The sequence below is a fragment of the Bufo bufo genome, chromosome 5 (genome assembly GCF_905171765.1).
Source record: "Bufo bufo chromosome 5, aBufBuf1.1, whole genome shotgun sequence".
Lineage (NCBI taxonomy): Eukaryota > Metazoa > Chordata > Amphibia > Anura > Bufonidae > Bufo > Bufo bufo.
In genome coordinates this window covers 36,367,242-36,379,393 of record NC_053393.1, presented here as the reverse complement: position 1 = coordinate 36,379,393, position 12,152 = coordinate 36,367,242, and the positions used below count along the sequence as shown (strand labels likewise).

Here is a 12,152-nt window from a genome sequence, read left to right as displayed (position 1 = left end):
TTTTTACTGTTTCCCTTCAGGCAGCTGACCTGACGGTTCCTTATCTCTGCTCTCTGACCTTATAAACACTCGTTTTAGCTCAGTTCTTATCTTACTTACTTGTGGCTTAAATACGGTGTTTATGACCTTTTAGTAGTTTAGAGATAAGGTTTATTAGATGACCAGCACAAAGTGAAAGTAAAAATAGGATTCACACAGCTACACAAACAGTTAACCCTGTGTGACCGAACGGCTCAATATTTTTAATAACGACCAATTGAAAATATTATTTTAGCCATAAATGCAATCATAAAAATAAAAAATAAAAATTCCCCCGAAAGTGTGCATAGCCTTTAAAGGGGTTCTCCAGGAATAATGACTTTTTATCTAATCCCCCAGCCCACCTCTGTAAATAGAAGATTCATAATTACCAGCTCCCTGCCGCTCCGGTCCTCTGCGCTGCCTCCGCTGTGCCCATTTTCCAGTCCTTCCGCCACTGCACGGGCATAGTCACATGCATGCTCCACCAGAGCGGTTACGTGGCCACAAGTAGCACATTACATGACCGCTGAAGCCAGTGATTGGCTGCATTGGAGCATGTGACCAAGCACATGTAGCACCAGATGTAAACAGTCATGGGACTGGTACATGGACATGCGGGAACCAGAGAGTAGGACCAAAGAGGCGGGAGCAGGTAAGGATGAATCTTCTATTTACGGAGGCAGGATGCAGGAATTAGATAAAAAGTTATTCCCAGAGAACCCCTTTAAAAAGGAGCCTTCTCTGTTAACGTGCCAGTATTTCATTTGATGCCAGCTACATTTTTATTCTTATGACTCTTTGTTGTGCCATTCATTTATTATTCCTGCTAGAAGTTACAAAGGAGTTGCCAGCAATCTGCACTGAAGGTCCAATCAATGCTGCCAGTGTCAGACAGTGCAGACTGCTGGCAATTCATTCATAACTTCTAGCAGGAATAATAAAGGAATAGCACAAAACATAGAATCATAAGAATAGATACTTCAGAATGCTCAACTGTGGCTGCGGGGCATGCTCAGTGAGCTGTTCACTTCAGCTTGCATACGCACACACTTGCACCATTGTGACTCTGATGTGACTTAGGGCATCATGGAATTTGTGGATCTCAACTATTGATGGAACCACAGACATGACTTGCTCCCGATACTGCAGAAGCAACACAAAGCTAATAGGCAGTAGAGTATTACTGTCAGGGGCCCAAAGTCAACCATGGTCTGACACCCACCCGTTACCCTCCAGTCACTGCAAGGGAGCTGCTGTACAAAAAGTTCCTATTTAATAGATATAGAATAGTGCATAGGCCTCCATTTTTATTCTGTTTGCTCAGCCCCTGAGGAACTCCAATTGTATAATATGGGTTACTGCATAAAGATCATAAGATTTCCTTTCATTTTGCTAGAGAAAAAAATAAGACATCCTTTTCCAGATGCCCACCATGCTGTATACAGTAGGTTTAATAGAAATAATAGGTAATTCAGGGGCCCTGACCACTTGCCTAAATGGAGCCCAAATATTTTTGATGATGATAGTCCTGCATTAAGTAGATAATTATAAAATATTAAATATTATATTGGCCATATTCCACAATAAATCTATGTGTAATCCCTAATATACCCCCTTTATGTTTTCTGATGACTGGATCTGGACACCTTTGGAGCCATCAATGGAAATTATAAAGCAAATAATCCTGTTTTTCATGGCCTAGCCTCCCCCGATGGCTCACCGTAGGCCTGGACCAGTATATTTGTAGATAATATTGCTAGCTCCATGGTCGTACTGACTCCACATCCAAACAAAAAAGTGGCTCCCGTCCCTTTGGGCGCCTCCCTTAAAACATCTGTAAAGTGCCCATGCCCATCTTACCACAGGTTAGGTTCTTGGTGAGACAGCTAGCATCTGCAATGATGTTAGATGGGTCCCACATACACTCTATCTCCAGCGCTTCTTCATAACACTTCCGATGCTGGAAACAACAACTGAAATAAGACAAAAAAAACAGTTCATCTATTGCCTTGCCTAATGTAACCAATCACAAGCTTGGTGAAAAAAAATGTCTTTCATCCAAAAACAGTGCCACAGGTTGTGTATGGTATTGCAGCTCAGTTCCGTTCAATTCAATGGAGCAGAGCCGAAATACCAAACGCAACCTGTGGACAGGTATGGGGTTGTTTCTGGAAGAAAGCGGCCATGTTTTCTAATCCTGTACAAACCTTTTAGGAATGGCTCGGTGGGTCATGTACAGTAACTATGGTCTGGTCTTCTACTGTCTTACCTGTCGGCTGCATCTATGGGTAGACCTTCCAGCTCATATCTACAGGCACATCCATATTCTTCCAGGTCTTTGGGACACAGTCCAGTTACACATTTTAATTTGCTCACGAAATTAAGTAATGCTGGGAAATTGGTAAATATAACTTGTAACCAAGTAAAATGGGAACCCAGGCAATCTGTGGAATAAAGGAGAACATGTTACAGGCCTGTAGAGCAGTGAAGGAAGGGACAACGCCAGGCAATCACATTGTAGGGTGAGATAGCGGGTATATGTTAACAGAATATGGATGCTAGAGGCTCATCTATGCAAATTATGTAGTTCTCCTCCACGAAAAAGAAATCTGTCCCTCAAGTCACCTAATTAATGTCACATGATCTCTCACATTATCCGAGTATAAATGACCTGTTCGGAACGACCCCGAGTTGCAGCATTACTAAGCAAGCAACAATCAGACCAAGTTTCCTGACAAGAGAAGGTCCACCAAAACTCACAGACCTGGCAAAGAGGACACTAATCAGAGATTCAACAACAACACTAATGATAACAATGAAAAAGCTCTAGAGATCCGCAGAGGGGATGGAAGGATCTGTCCAGAGGACCACTATGAGCCGTACACTCCAAAGAGGAGATGGAAGTTTCTGTCCATAGGACCACTATAAGCCATACACTCCACAGAGGAGATGGAAGTTTCTGTCCATAGGACACTACAAGCCATAACCTCCACAGCGGAGATGGAAGGATCTGTCCATAGGACCACTATAGGCCATACCTTCCACAGTGGAGATGGAAGGATCTGTCCATAGGACCACTAGAAGCCATACATTCCAAAGAGGAGATGGAAGGATCTGTCCATAGGACCACTATAAGCCTGAACACCACAGAGGGGATAAAAAGATCTGTCAATAGGACACTATAAGCCGTACACTCTACAGAGGGGATAAAAGGATCTGTCCATAGGACCACTATAAGCCTGAAGACCACAGAGTAGATGGAAGGATTTGTCCATTGGACCACTATAAGCCGTACACTCCACAAAGGAGATGGAAGGATCTGTCTATAGGACCACTATAAGCCATACACTCCACAGAGGAGATGGAAGGATCTGTCCATAGGACCACTATAAGCCATACACTCAACATAGGACATGGAAGTATGCATCCATAGTACCACGTAAGCCATACACTCCACAGAGGAGATGCAATCATCTGTCCATATGACCACTATAAGCCATACACTCCACAGAAAAGATGTAGGGCTCTGTCCATAGGACCACTTTAAGCTGTGCACTCCACAGAGGAGATGGAAGGATCTGTCCATAGGACCACTATAAGCCATACACTCCACAGAAGAGATGGAGGGATCTGTCCATAGGACCACTATGAGCAATACATTTCACAGAGGAGATGGAAATATCTGTCCATAAGACCACTATCAGCCGTGAACTCCACAGAGGAGATGGAAGGATCTGTCCATAGGGACACTATAAGCCATACATTCCACAGAGGTAATGGAAAGATCTGTCCACAGGACCACAATTAGCCGCACATTCCACAGAGGAGATAGAAGGATCTGTCCATTGGACCATTCTAATCTGTACATTCCACAGAGGAGATGGAAGGATCTGTTTATAGGGACACTATAAGCCATACACTCCACAGCAGAAATGGAAGGATTTTTCCGCAGGACCACTAAAAGCCATATACTCCACAGACAAGATGGAAGGATCTGTCCATAGTACCACTAGGAGCCATACACTCCACAAAATAAGGCTTTATGGAAGAGTGGCTACAAAAAAAAATGCTTATAGAAAAAAAATAGAAATTAGTTGAACAGCTTGTGGCAGACTCCTCAAACACAAGGAAGGAGGTTTTCTGGTCAGATGAGACCATCATAAAAACACTATTTGTGGTGCAAACCCAACACTTCCCACCACCCTAAGGACACCATTCCCACAGTGAAGCATGGTGAAAGCAGCATCACACCGTGGAGATACTTTTTTATCTGCAAGGACTGGAAAACTGATCAGGATTGAAGGAATAATGGATTGCAGTAAATAGAGGGCAATTATTGAGGAGAACCTTTTTCAGTCAGCCAGAGATTTGAGACCGGGACAGAGATTTATCTTCTAGCAGGACAATGGCCCTAATGATGCTGCAGTGGAACAGGGGGGAGTGTAAGGAAAGACTTGGAATGGCTGGGTCAAATCCCAGACCTCAATCCAAAGGAGATCGGTGGTATGACATGAAGACTGCAGGAAACCAATGCAACTATCTAAGGGCTTATTCATCCGCTGCATGAAAGAGGGCCAAGCCCCGTTCCAGACAGCAGAGACACGAAGCATTAACATGATTGATAATGCTCCGTGCCTCTCTGTGATCTTTTTACTACAAAATCACAGTGTTATAAAAATGTGATTTTGTAGTAAAAAGGTCACAGAGAGGCACGGAGCATTACCAATCATGTTAATGCTCCGTGTCTCTGCTGTCTGGAGCGGGGCTTGGCCCTCTTTCACGCAGCGGATTCCACGCACGGCATCCGCCTGTGTGAAAGAACCCTTACTGGAAGGAGCAAAAGAGTTTTGTCTGTAAGAATGGGCACAAATCCCAGTCTCTAGATGTGCAAAGCTAATAGACAAACCCCAAGAGACTTATGCACAATAAAGGCCTCTTTTGTTCTAATTATTGTGTATCAGTAAAAAAAAAAAAAAAGAAGGTAGACATGTCGTGTAAAAAATATGGTACAAACCTTCAAATATCTATTTTAATCTGAGTTGTAATGCAACAAATAAGTAAAAACACCAAGGGGGGGAATACTTTAGCCAAGACAGTGTAAAAAGTAAATGAACCAAAATTTTAATTTACTCATGTCCATTTAACTGGTTTGGCTTGGCCTTACCAAGAAATGATGTGACACTTTCTATGTTTTTAAAGACCCCATTGAATGTAAAGTTGTCTGAAAGAAAGCAAAAAAAGAATGTTAAGACGCAATATCCTCATATCATTACAAGGGGCACATGTCAAAAAGTTACACTCACAAACACATTATGAAGACCTTTGAGAAGAGTTAATCCTTGACCCAGGGCTGCAATCAGGACAGTACTGGCAGTAGTGCAGTCAGGGGCCCGGAGAAGTTTGGAGGCTAGGGCCCAGCCTCCTGCAGTCTCTGACATTGGCAGCCTCATTAATATTCACTTCAGTGCAGTGAGTATTAAAGGGGTTATCTGGGAATTGATATTGATGACCTATCCTCAGAATAGCTCATCAATATCAGATAGGTGAGCGACTGACTTTCGGCACCCCTGCCGATCAGCTGTTTGAAGAGGCCCCTGTGCTCACCAGAGCTCAGTCAGCGCTGTGGCCTCATCACTGCTTACCAAGCACAGCGCCGTACATTGTATAGTGGCTGCGCTTGGTATTGCAGCTCAGCCTATTCTCTTGAATGGGGCTGAGCTGCGTCTAGGCCATGTGACTGATGCACATTGCTGCCACAGACTTAGGAAGAGACCTAAGTGCTGATGGAACACCGCGGTCTCTTTGAACAGCTGATTGGCGGGTGTCCCAGAAGCCAGACCCCTGGTGATCTGATATTGATGAAGGATCCTGAGGACAGGCCATCAATATCAAATTCACAGATAACCCCTTTAATGAAGCTGGGTCTCTTGCTCTATATGGGTTTGGGTTTGGGACCCTCTCCCAGCACATTTTACTTAAGAATCAAATTTACAGGTCTCTTTGGAGATTTGAGCTCCCAATCATCTTTATGGCAGGCAAAAGACTTACCATTACCTTAAAGACCTACTGTGTTAGAAAGGTTTTCTATGCTTAAAGGTGCTTTCTGGTAATATTAATTTTTAAGCAAGTGCCCACAGCCTGTCTCCTTAAATAGCAGATCCATACTTACCTGCTCTACACCGCTCCAGTCCTCTGTGCTGCCTCCACTGTCTCCATATTTCGGTCCCCTCACTGTTTACATTCTGCTGGCTATGCACACGGTCACATGCTCCGCTCCAGCCAATAACTGGCTCCAGCAGTGATTTGGTCACAAGCACCATGTCACCATTGAAGCCAGTCATTGGATGGAGCGGCACATGTGACCGTGTGCATAGCCAGCTGGATGTAAATATGCGGTGTACCAGAAGATGGAGGCAGCGGAGGCAGTGCAAAGGAGCAGAGTGGCATAAAGCAGGTAAGTATGGATCTGTTATTTCAGGAGGCAGGCTGCGGGCACTGGCTTAAAAATATCAGATAGCACCTTTAAGCGAAGAAAACCTTAACTTTCTAACACAGTACATCTTTAATGTAATGGTAAGTCTTCAGCCTGCCATATAGATGGTTGGGAGCTCAAATCTCCACAGAGCCTGCCGCTAAATTTGATTCTTGTTATAAATAAACAATCTTCTATTTCAGGGGGCAGGAGGCAGGCACTTGCTTCTTCAAATTAGTATTTGAAGAAAACTTAAAAAAAATCATTTTTTTTTTAAAAGTTTCAAGTAAAAAAAAAAGCGTCCTTTTCCCCCCAAAAAATAAATAAAAAAATTGTATTTTGTAATAGGGAAAAAAAGACATATTAGGTATCGCCGCTTCCATATTGACCAGCTCTATAAAAATGTCACATGATCCACCCCATCAGGTGAACGCCGTAAAAAATAAAAATAAATAAAAACAGTGTAAAAAAAGCCATTTTCTGGTCACCTTGCCTAATTCCAAGTGATAAAAAAGTCTTATGTACCCCAAAATGGTACTAATCATCTCATCCTGCAAAAAATGAGCCCCTACCCTGGACAATCGGCCAAAAAAAGATAAAAAAATAGGGCTCTCAGAAAATGGCAACACATAAATAAGATAAATGATTTCACTGTGTAAAACATAACAAAAATAAAAATGATAGACATATTAGGTATTGCCACATCTGTAACAACCTGTTGTAAATATCACATTATATGCCCCCTCAGGTGAATGCTGTAAAAAAAAAAAAAATAATTGCCAAAACAGCCATTATTTTCACCTTTTTTCGCCTCACAAAAAGTTTAATACAAAGCGATCTAAAAGTCTTATGTACCCCAAAATTTTACCAATCAAACAGCCACCTCATCCCGCAAAAAATTAGCCCCCACATAAGACAATCACTTAAAAAATAAAAACCAATGGCACCCATAAACCTATCCATCAAAATCTGCACTGCAAAAGCTATATGGCGCTCCTTCCGTTATGAGTCCTGCAATGTGCCCCTACAGCAGTTTAGCACTACATATGGGGTGTTGCCTTATTCAGGAGAAAATGGGTAACAAATTATGGGTGGCTTTTTCTCCTGTTACCCCTTGGGAAAATGAAAAATTTGGGGCTAAAGCAACATTTTATTGGAAGAAACAAAACCATTCATTTTTACAGCCAAGTGTTTCCAAATTCCATAAAATGCTTAGGCGGGAAAAGTGCTCAGTATTCCCCTTAATATATTCTTTAAGGGGTGTAGTTTCCAAAATGGGTCACTTTTTTAGGGTTTCCACAGTAGGGGTACGTCAGGGTCTCTTCAAATAAAAAAATGGTGCTTAAAAACCATTTTAGCAAAATCTGCCTCCAAAATCCATATGGCGCTCCGTTCCTTCTGACCACTGCCACGTACCCAAAGAGCAGTTTACCGCCACATATGGGGTATTTCTGTAAACTGCAGAATCAGAGTAATCTATATTGAGGTTTATTTAGCTGTTAGCCCTTGCTGTGTTACAAGAAAAAATTGATTAACATCTACCAAAAAAGTGAAATTTTGAAATTTCACCTTCATTTTCCTTTAATTTTTGTGGAACACCTCAAGGGTTAACAAAGTTTGTAACATCAGTTTTGAATAATTTGAAGGGTGTAGTTTCTAAAATGGGGTTTCCATTACGTAAGCCCCTCAAAATCTCTTTATAACTGAATTGGTGCTTAAAAAAATGGTTTTGGAAATTTTGTTGAAAATTTTAAAAATAGCTTCTAAACTTCTAAGCCTTCTAACATCCTAAAAAAAAAAATGACATTTACAAAACTATGCCAACATAAAGCAGACATATGAGGAATGTTGATTGATAACCATTTTATGAGGTATTAAAAAGTAAAGAAATTGAAATTTAGAAAATTGTTACTTTTTCAAAATGTTTGGTAAATTTTGGATTATTTTATAAATAAAGGTGAAATATATCGACTCAAATTTACCACTGTCATGAAGTACAATGTGTCACGAGAAAACATTCTCAGAATGGCATGGATAAGTAAAAGCGTTCCAAAGTTATTACCACATAAAGTGACACATGTCAGATTTGCAAAAATCGGCCTGGGATTTTATATGAAAAGTGGCCTGGTACTGAAAGGGTTAATACTGTGCAATTACATTTTATATGTATGTTGTGATATATATCCTTTTCATTATAACTGGTATTTACATGGCTCTGTGGAAAGGGTTAATGAATACTGAGAGACTGCTAGGACTTTGAATAGGAAACTGCTAATTTTCCACAGCTGCCATAGACTTTGAAGAAGAACATGTTTTGGAGGGAAAAGCCAGATATTGTTTACCACCAAACCCAGACAGACTGACCTTGTGACCGTCTGGTTTAGACATGTTGTTATGTCTGGAAATGTATTTTTGTCTAGAAAAACTGCTGTGTCATTGTCATTGAGTATCATTGAAGCTCTAATGTAAGTCTATGACAGACAGAAAGTGTTACAATGTATCTGTTTGTGCTGAGACCTCCACTCCACCCTTCCCACTAGAAGGTTATAGTCTAGCTAAGTCTGTATATAAGGAGAGCAGTCAGAGTCCCTAGTGTTCTGCAGTTAGAAACCAGTGCTTGGAGGGGGAGACTCATGCCAGTCTGCAGACTCATTCCCAGCCTGCATGAGTGACCCTAAAAAGATGCTGAAATAGGACGCTGAGCCACAGACCATGGGTCACTAACCCTGTGACCAAGGAGCCACCCGGACTACCGTGCTACAGACTGTGGGCCCTTGACCAGGATGCCAGCCTTCTGAGAGAGAGAGAGAGGGACAGCTAGCTCTGGCCTTTCTCAGCATTAAACCCTTCATCTGCCAGGTAGGAGACTGGAGAAGCCAGCCCTATGCCTCGCCTGTATTGTTTTGCACCTGATTTCCTCCAGTAAAGAAGCACACTGCTTTACTGCAGACCCTGACTCTCTGGACTTATTTCACATTGGGGTCCACCACACCTTACCATCACTTCCGGAGAGCAGCAACATGTGGTGACACCTCGACAATGTCCGAGAGACCCAGCGTAGCGTTGGGGCCACCCCAAACCAAGCCACTGCACATGTATTACAAAAACTGATTACATTTTTAATAAAACCAATTGTAAAAAAATTTTTTTGCTTAAAATGAGTAAAATGCAATGATAGAAATTTTACCCAAAGGTGTCCATAGCGTTTATACAGTAAGTGTTTTTTTGGGACTGTTATATTGATAGGTCACCAAAATTAGATTGATGGGGGTTGGACTACTCGCACCCCATGGGTCAGCTGTTTGAATGGGCTGCCGCGCTCTAGACCAGCCACTGTATACTGGGTAGTGCCCATGAATGATACTGAGGCACTCCTCCCACTAAAGTGAATTGGAGCAGTGCCGCAGTACCATTCATGGCTAGAGATGAGTGAAGTTCTCAAAAATTCGATTCGGCTGCTTTGCCGAATTTTGCAAAAACATTTGCTTCGTTACGAATTACTTCATCATTAAGAGCATTTCTTTGTAAATAGCTGGTACAATGACAGGGAGCGGCGATTGCGCCTCCCCGTAATTGAACCCCTCAATCATCACTGATTGTGGCATCTAAAATGAATATTAAGGCCTTTCAGGGGTTGATCAACAACAAAAAAATTTAATTATACCTACAGTGTACCTCATAGATTTGAGCTCAAAGAGGCTGCGAAATATCTTGCAGCATGTGATGACGTCATCACGTCAGCCGACGTGGTGACGCCACATGTCATCGTACACGAGATTTTGAGCAGGTTCTTTAAGCAAAATGGCCGCAGCAGCCTCTTTCGCACTCAAATTGATGACAAAAGTATAATTTCTTTTGTTATTTTTACCGCCATTTCAGGAAAAATCTATTTGCTACCATAAAGCTAGAAGGCAAATCAAATTTTTCCTGAAATTCACATTGAAGTCCACTTCGTGAACTTCGATTCGGCCTACACTATTCATGGCCACTACCCAATGTACGGAGTTGTGCTGTCCCGTTCAAACATCTTATTGGTGCAGGGGTGCCGGATGTCAGGCCCCAGCTAGTCTGAGATTGGTGACCAATCCTATGGATAATTGGGTTGCATCAGATTTGAAAAATATGTCCACCTTGTTCTACAACCAGCACCCCACCTGTCCATGAATTGTTTCTGATATTTCAGATCAGATTCATTGAGGCTAAGCTGCAATACCAAACATGACGCTCTTTTTGGAAAATAGCAGCCATGTTTTTCAAATCGCCAAAGCCCCTTTAACCCTTTTATGATGCCGCTTGTTGTGGCTTTAAGGGTGCAATGATTTTATTTTTCATCTTTGCATTTTAAATGGACGAGTTAATACTAGCGTAATGACTGCATTTAGGTGTTTTACTTTTAGTGCGTTCACTGTGCAGTATTAAAGTGATACAAAATTTAAACTTTTTTCTTTTTTTTCTGTCGATGGACATGTGAGGGCTTTTTTTTTGTTTTCTTGTGCGGTTTGCTATAGTTTTCATTGGTTCAATTTTGGGGCACATACAGCAGGAGTTTTTAATCGCTTTTTATCTATTTGGGACGTAGGATGAACAAAAAAACTGTAATTCTGGCACTGTTTATATGTTGTTTTGTTTTTTAATCTTTTTTATTTCTTGCTCATTTTATCGTATGTGTTTTTACTGATGTGCCCATACCAATTATGTGTGATATTTTTTATTTTTATTTCAATAATAATGGCATTTTAGATTTAAAAAACATTAGAACTGTTCTCTTTTTGTTCTACAGAAAACCTTTTTTGAACTTTTTTTTTACCCCCTGTAGGTGACTTAAAGTTACAATCCTTTGATTGCTTCTATATTACACTGCAATATTTCTGTTCACTGCCAAGCAGCCTACTAGGCCTATGTACATGACAGACCTGGAGGCCATTGATAGACCCCCAGCTGCCACAGCAACCCATTATCACCCTGTGATTGTCTTGTTGGGTGCATATAGGCCATGTGACCAATGAACTTGACTAAAGTAGTGCCGTGGCCTCTTCAAACAGCTGGCAGATCCCCACCGATCAGATACTTATGACATATCCTGAGGATAGGTCATCAATATTTTACTTCTGGAAAACCCTTTTAAGATTCCATTTTCTTGGCCATTCTTTCATTAATAGGTGGAACACTTTAATAGATACAGTATGGTATTTGCTGACCATGATGCAGTGTTACATTAGTATTTTCCCTCTTACTTACTAATGTTCCTTAAGGGTAGGTCAGTAAGCTCTGGTAACACAGGAGATACTCCGGATTCTTGAGCATATGTAGTGTCTGAAAGACAAGGAACAATGATTGGATAGAATATCAAGAACATGATGTAATCTACAGCTAAGGCGGCCATTGTGTTTTTTTATAGTCATTGGTAGACCTTTCTTGTACTCAGGATCACTCTACATGAATGTTAATGTAGTACTTCATCTTGTAAGACACCCAATATTAAGAGCCATAGACAGTCAGCCTATAAATGGTTGGTGGGTGGCATCAGATTGGGTGCTAACCAACCTGCACCTTGTTGTTTTAAGGTCTACTATTTATGTTCACAGTCAATGTGACTTAAGTATCTCTTCTGATTGGATCCACCAAGAAATCACAGAATAATACATCACTGTACCGCATA

At 41.4% G+C, this 12,152-nt stretch overlaps 1 protein-coding gene across 1 annotated transcript in view; it reads right to left on the bottom strand.

Moving 5' to 3' along the window:
- OC90 (otoconin 90) overlaps nucleotides 1-11,876 on the bottom strand; it is an 80,781-nt gene extending 68,905 nt beyond the window's left edge. The window contains exons 1-4 of the mRNA XM_040433831.1: nucleotides 11,732-11,876; nucleotides 5,186-5,242; nucleotides 2,291-2,465; nucleotides 1,882-1,994 (exon numbers count right to left, since the gene is read on the bottom strand). Of these exons, the coding sequence (XP_040289765.1) occupies nucleotides 1,882-1,994; nucleotides 2,291-2,465; nucleotides 5,186-5,242; nucleotides 11,732-11,876 (490 nt within the window). The remainder of the gene's footprint in view (nucleotides 1-1,881; nucleotides 1,995-2,290; nucleotides 2,466-5,185; nucleotides 5,243-11,731) is intronic.
- Between the last annotated feature and the right edge of the window lie 276 nt (nucleotides 11,877-12,152).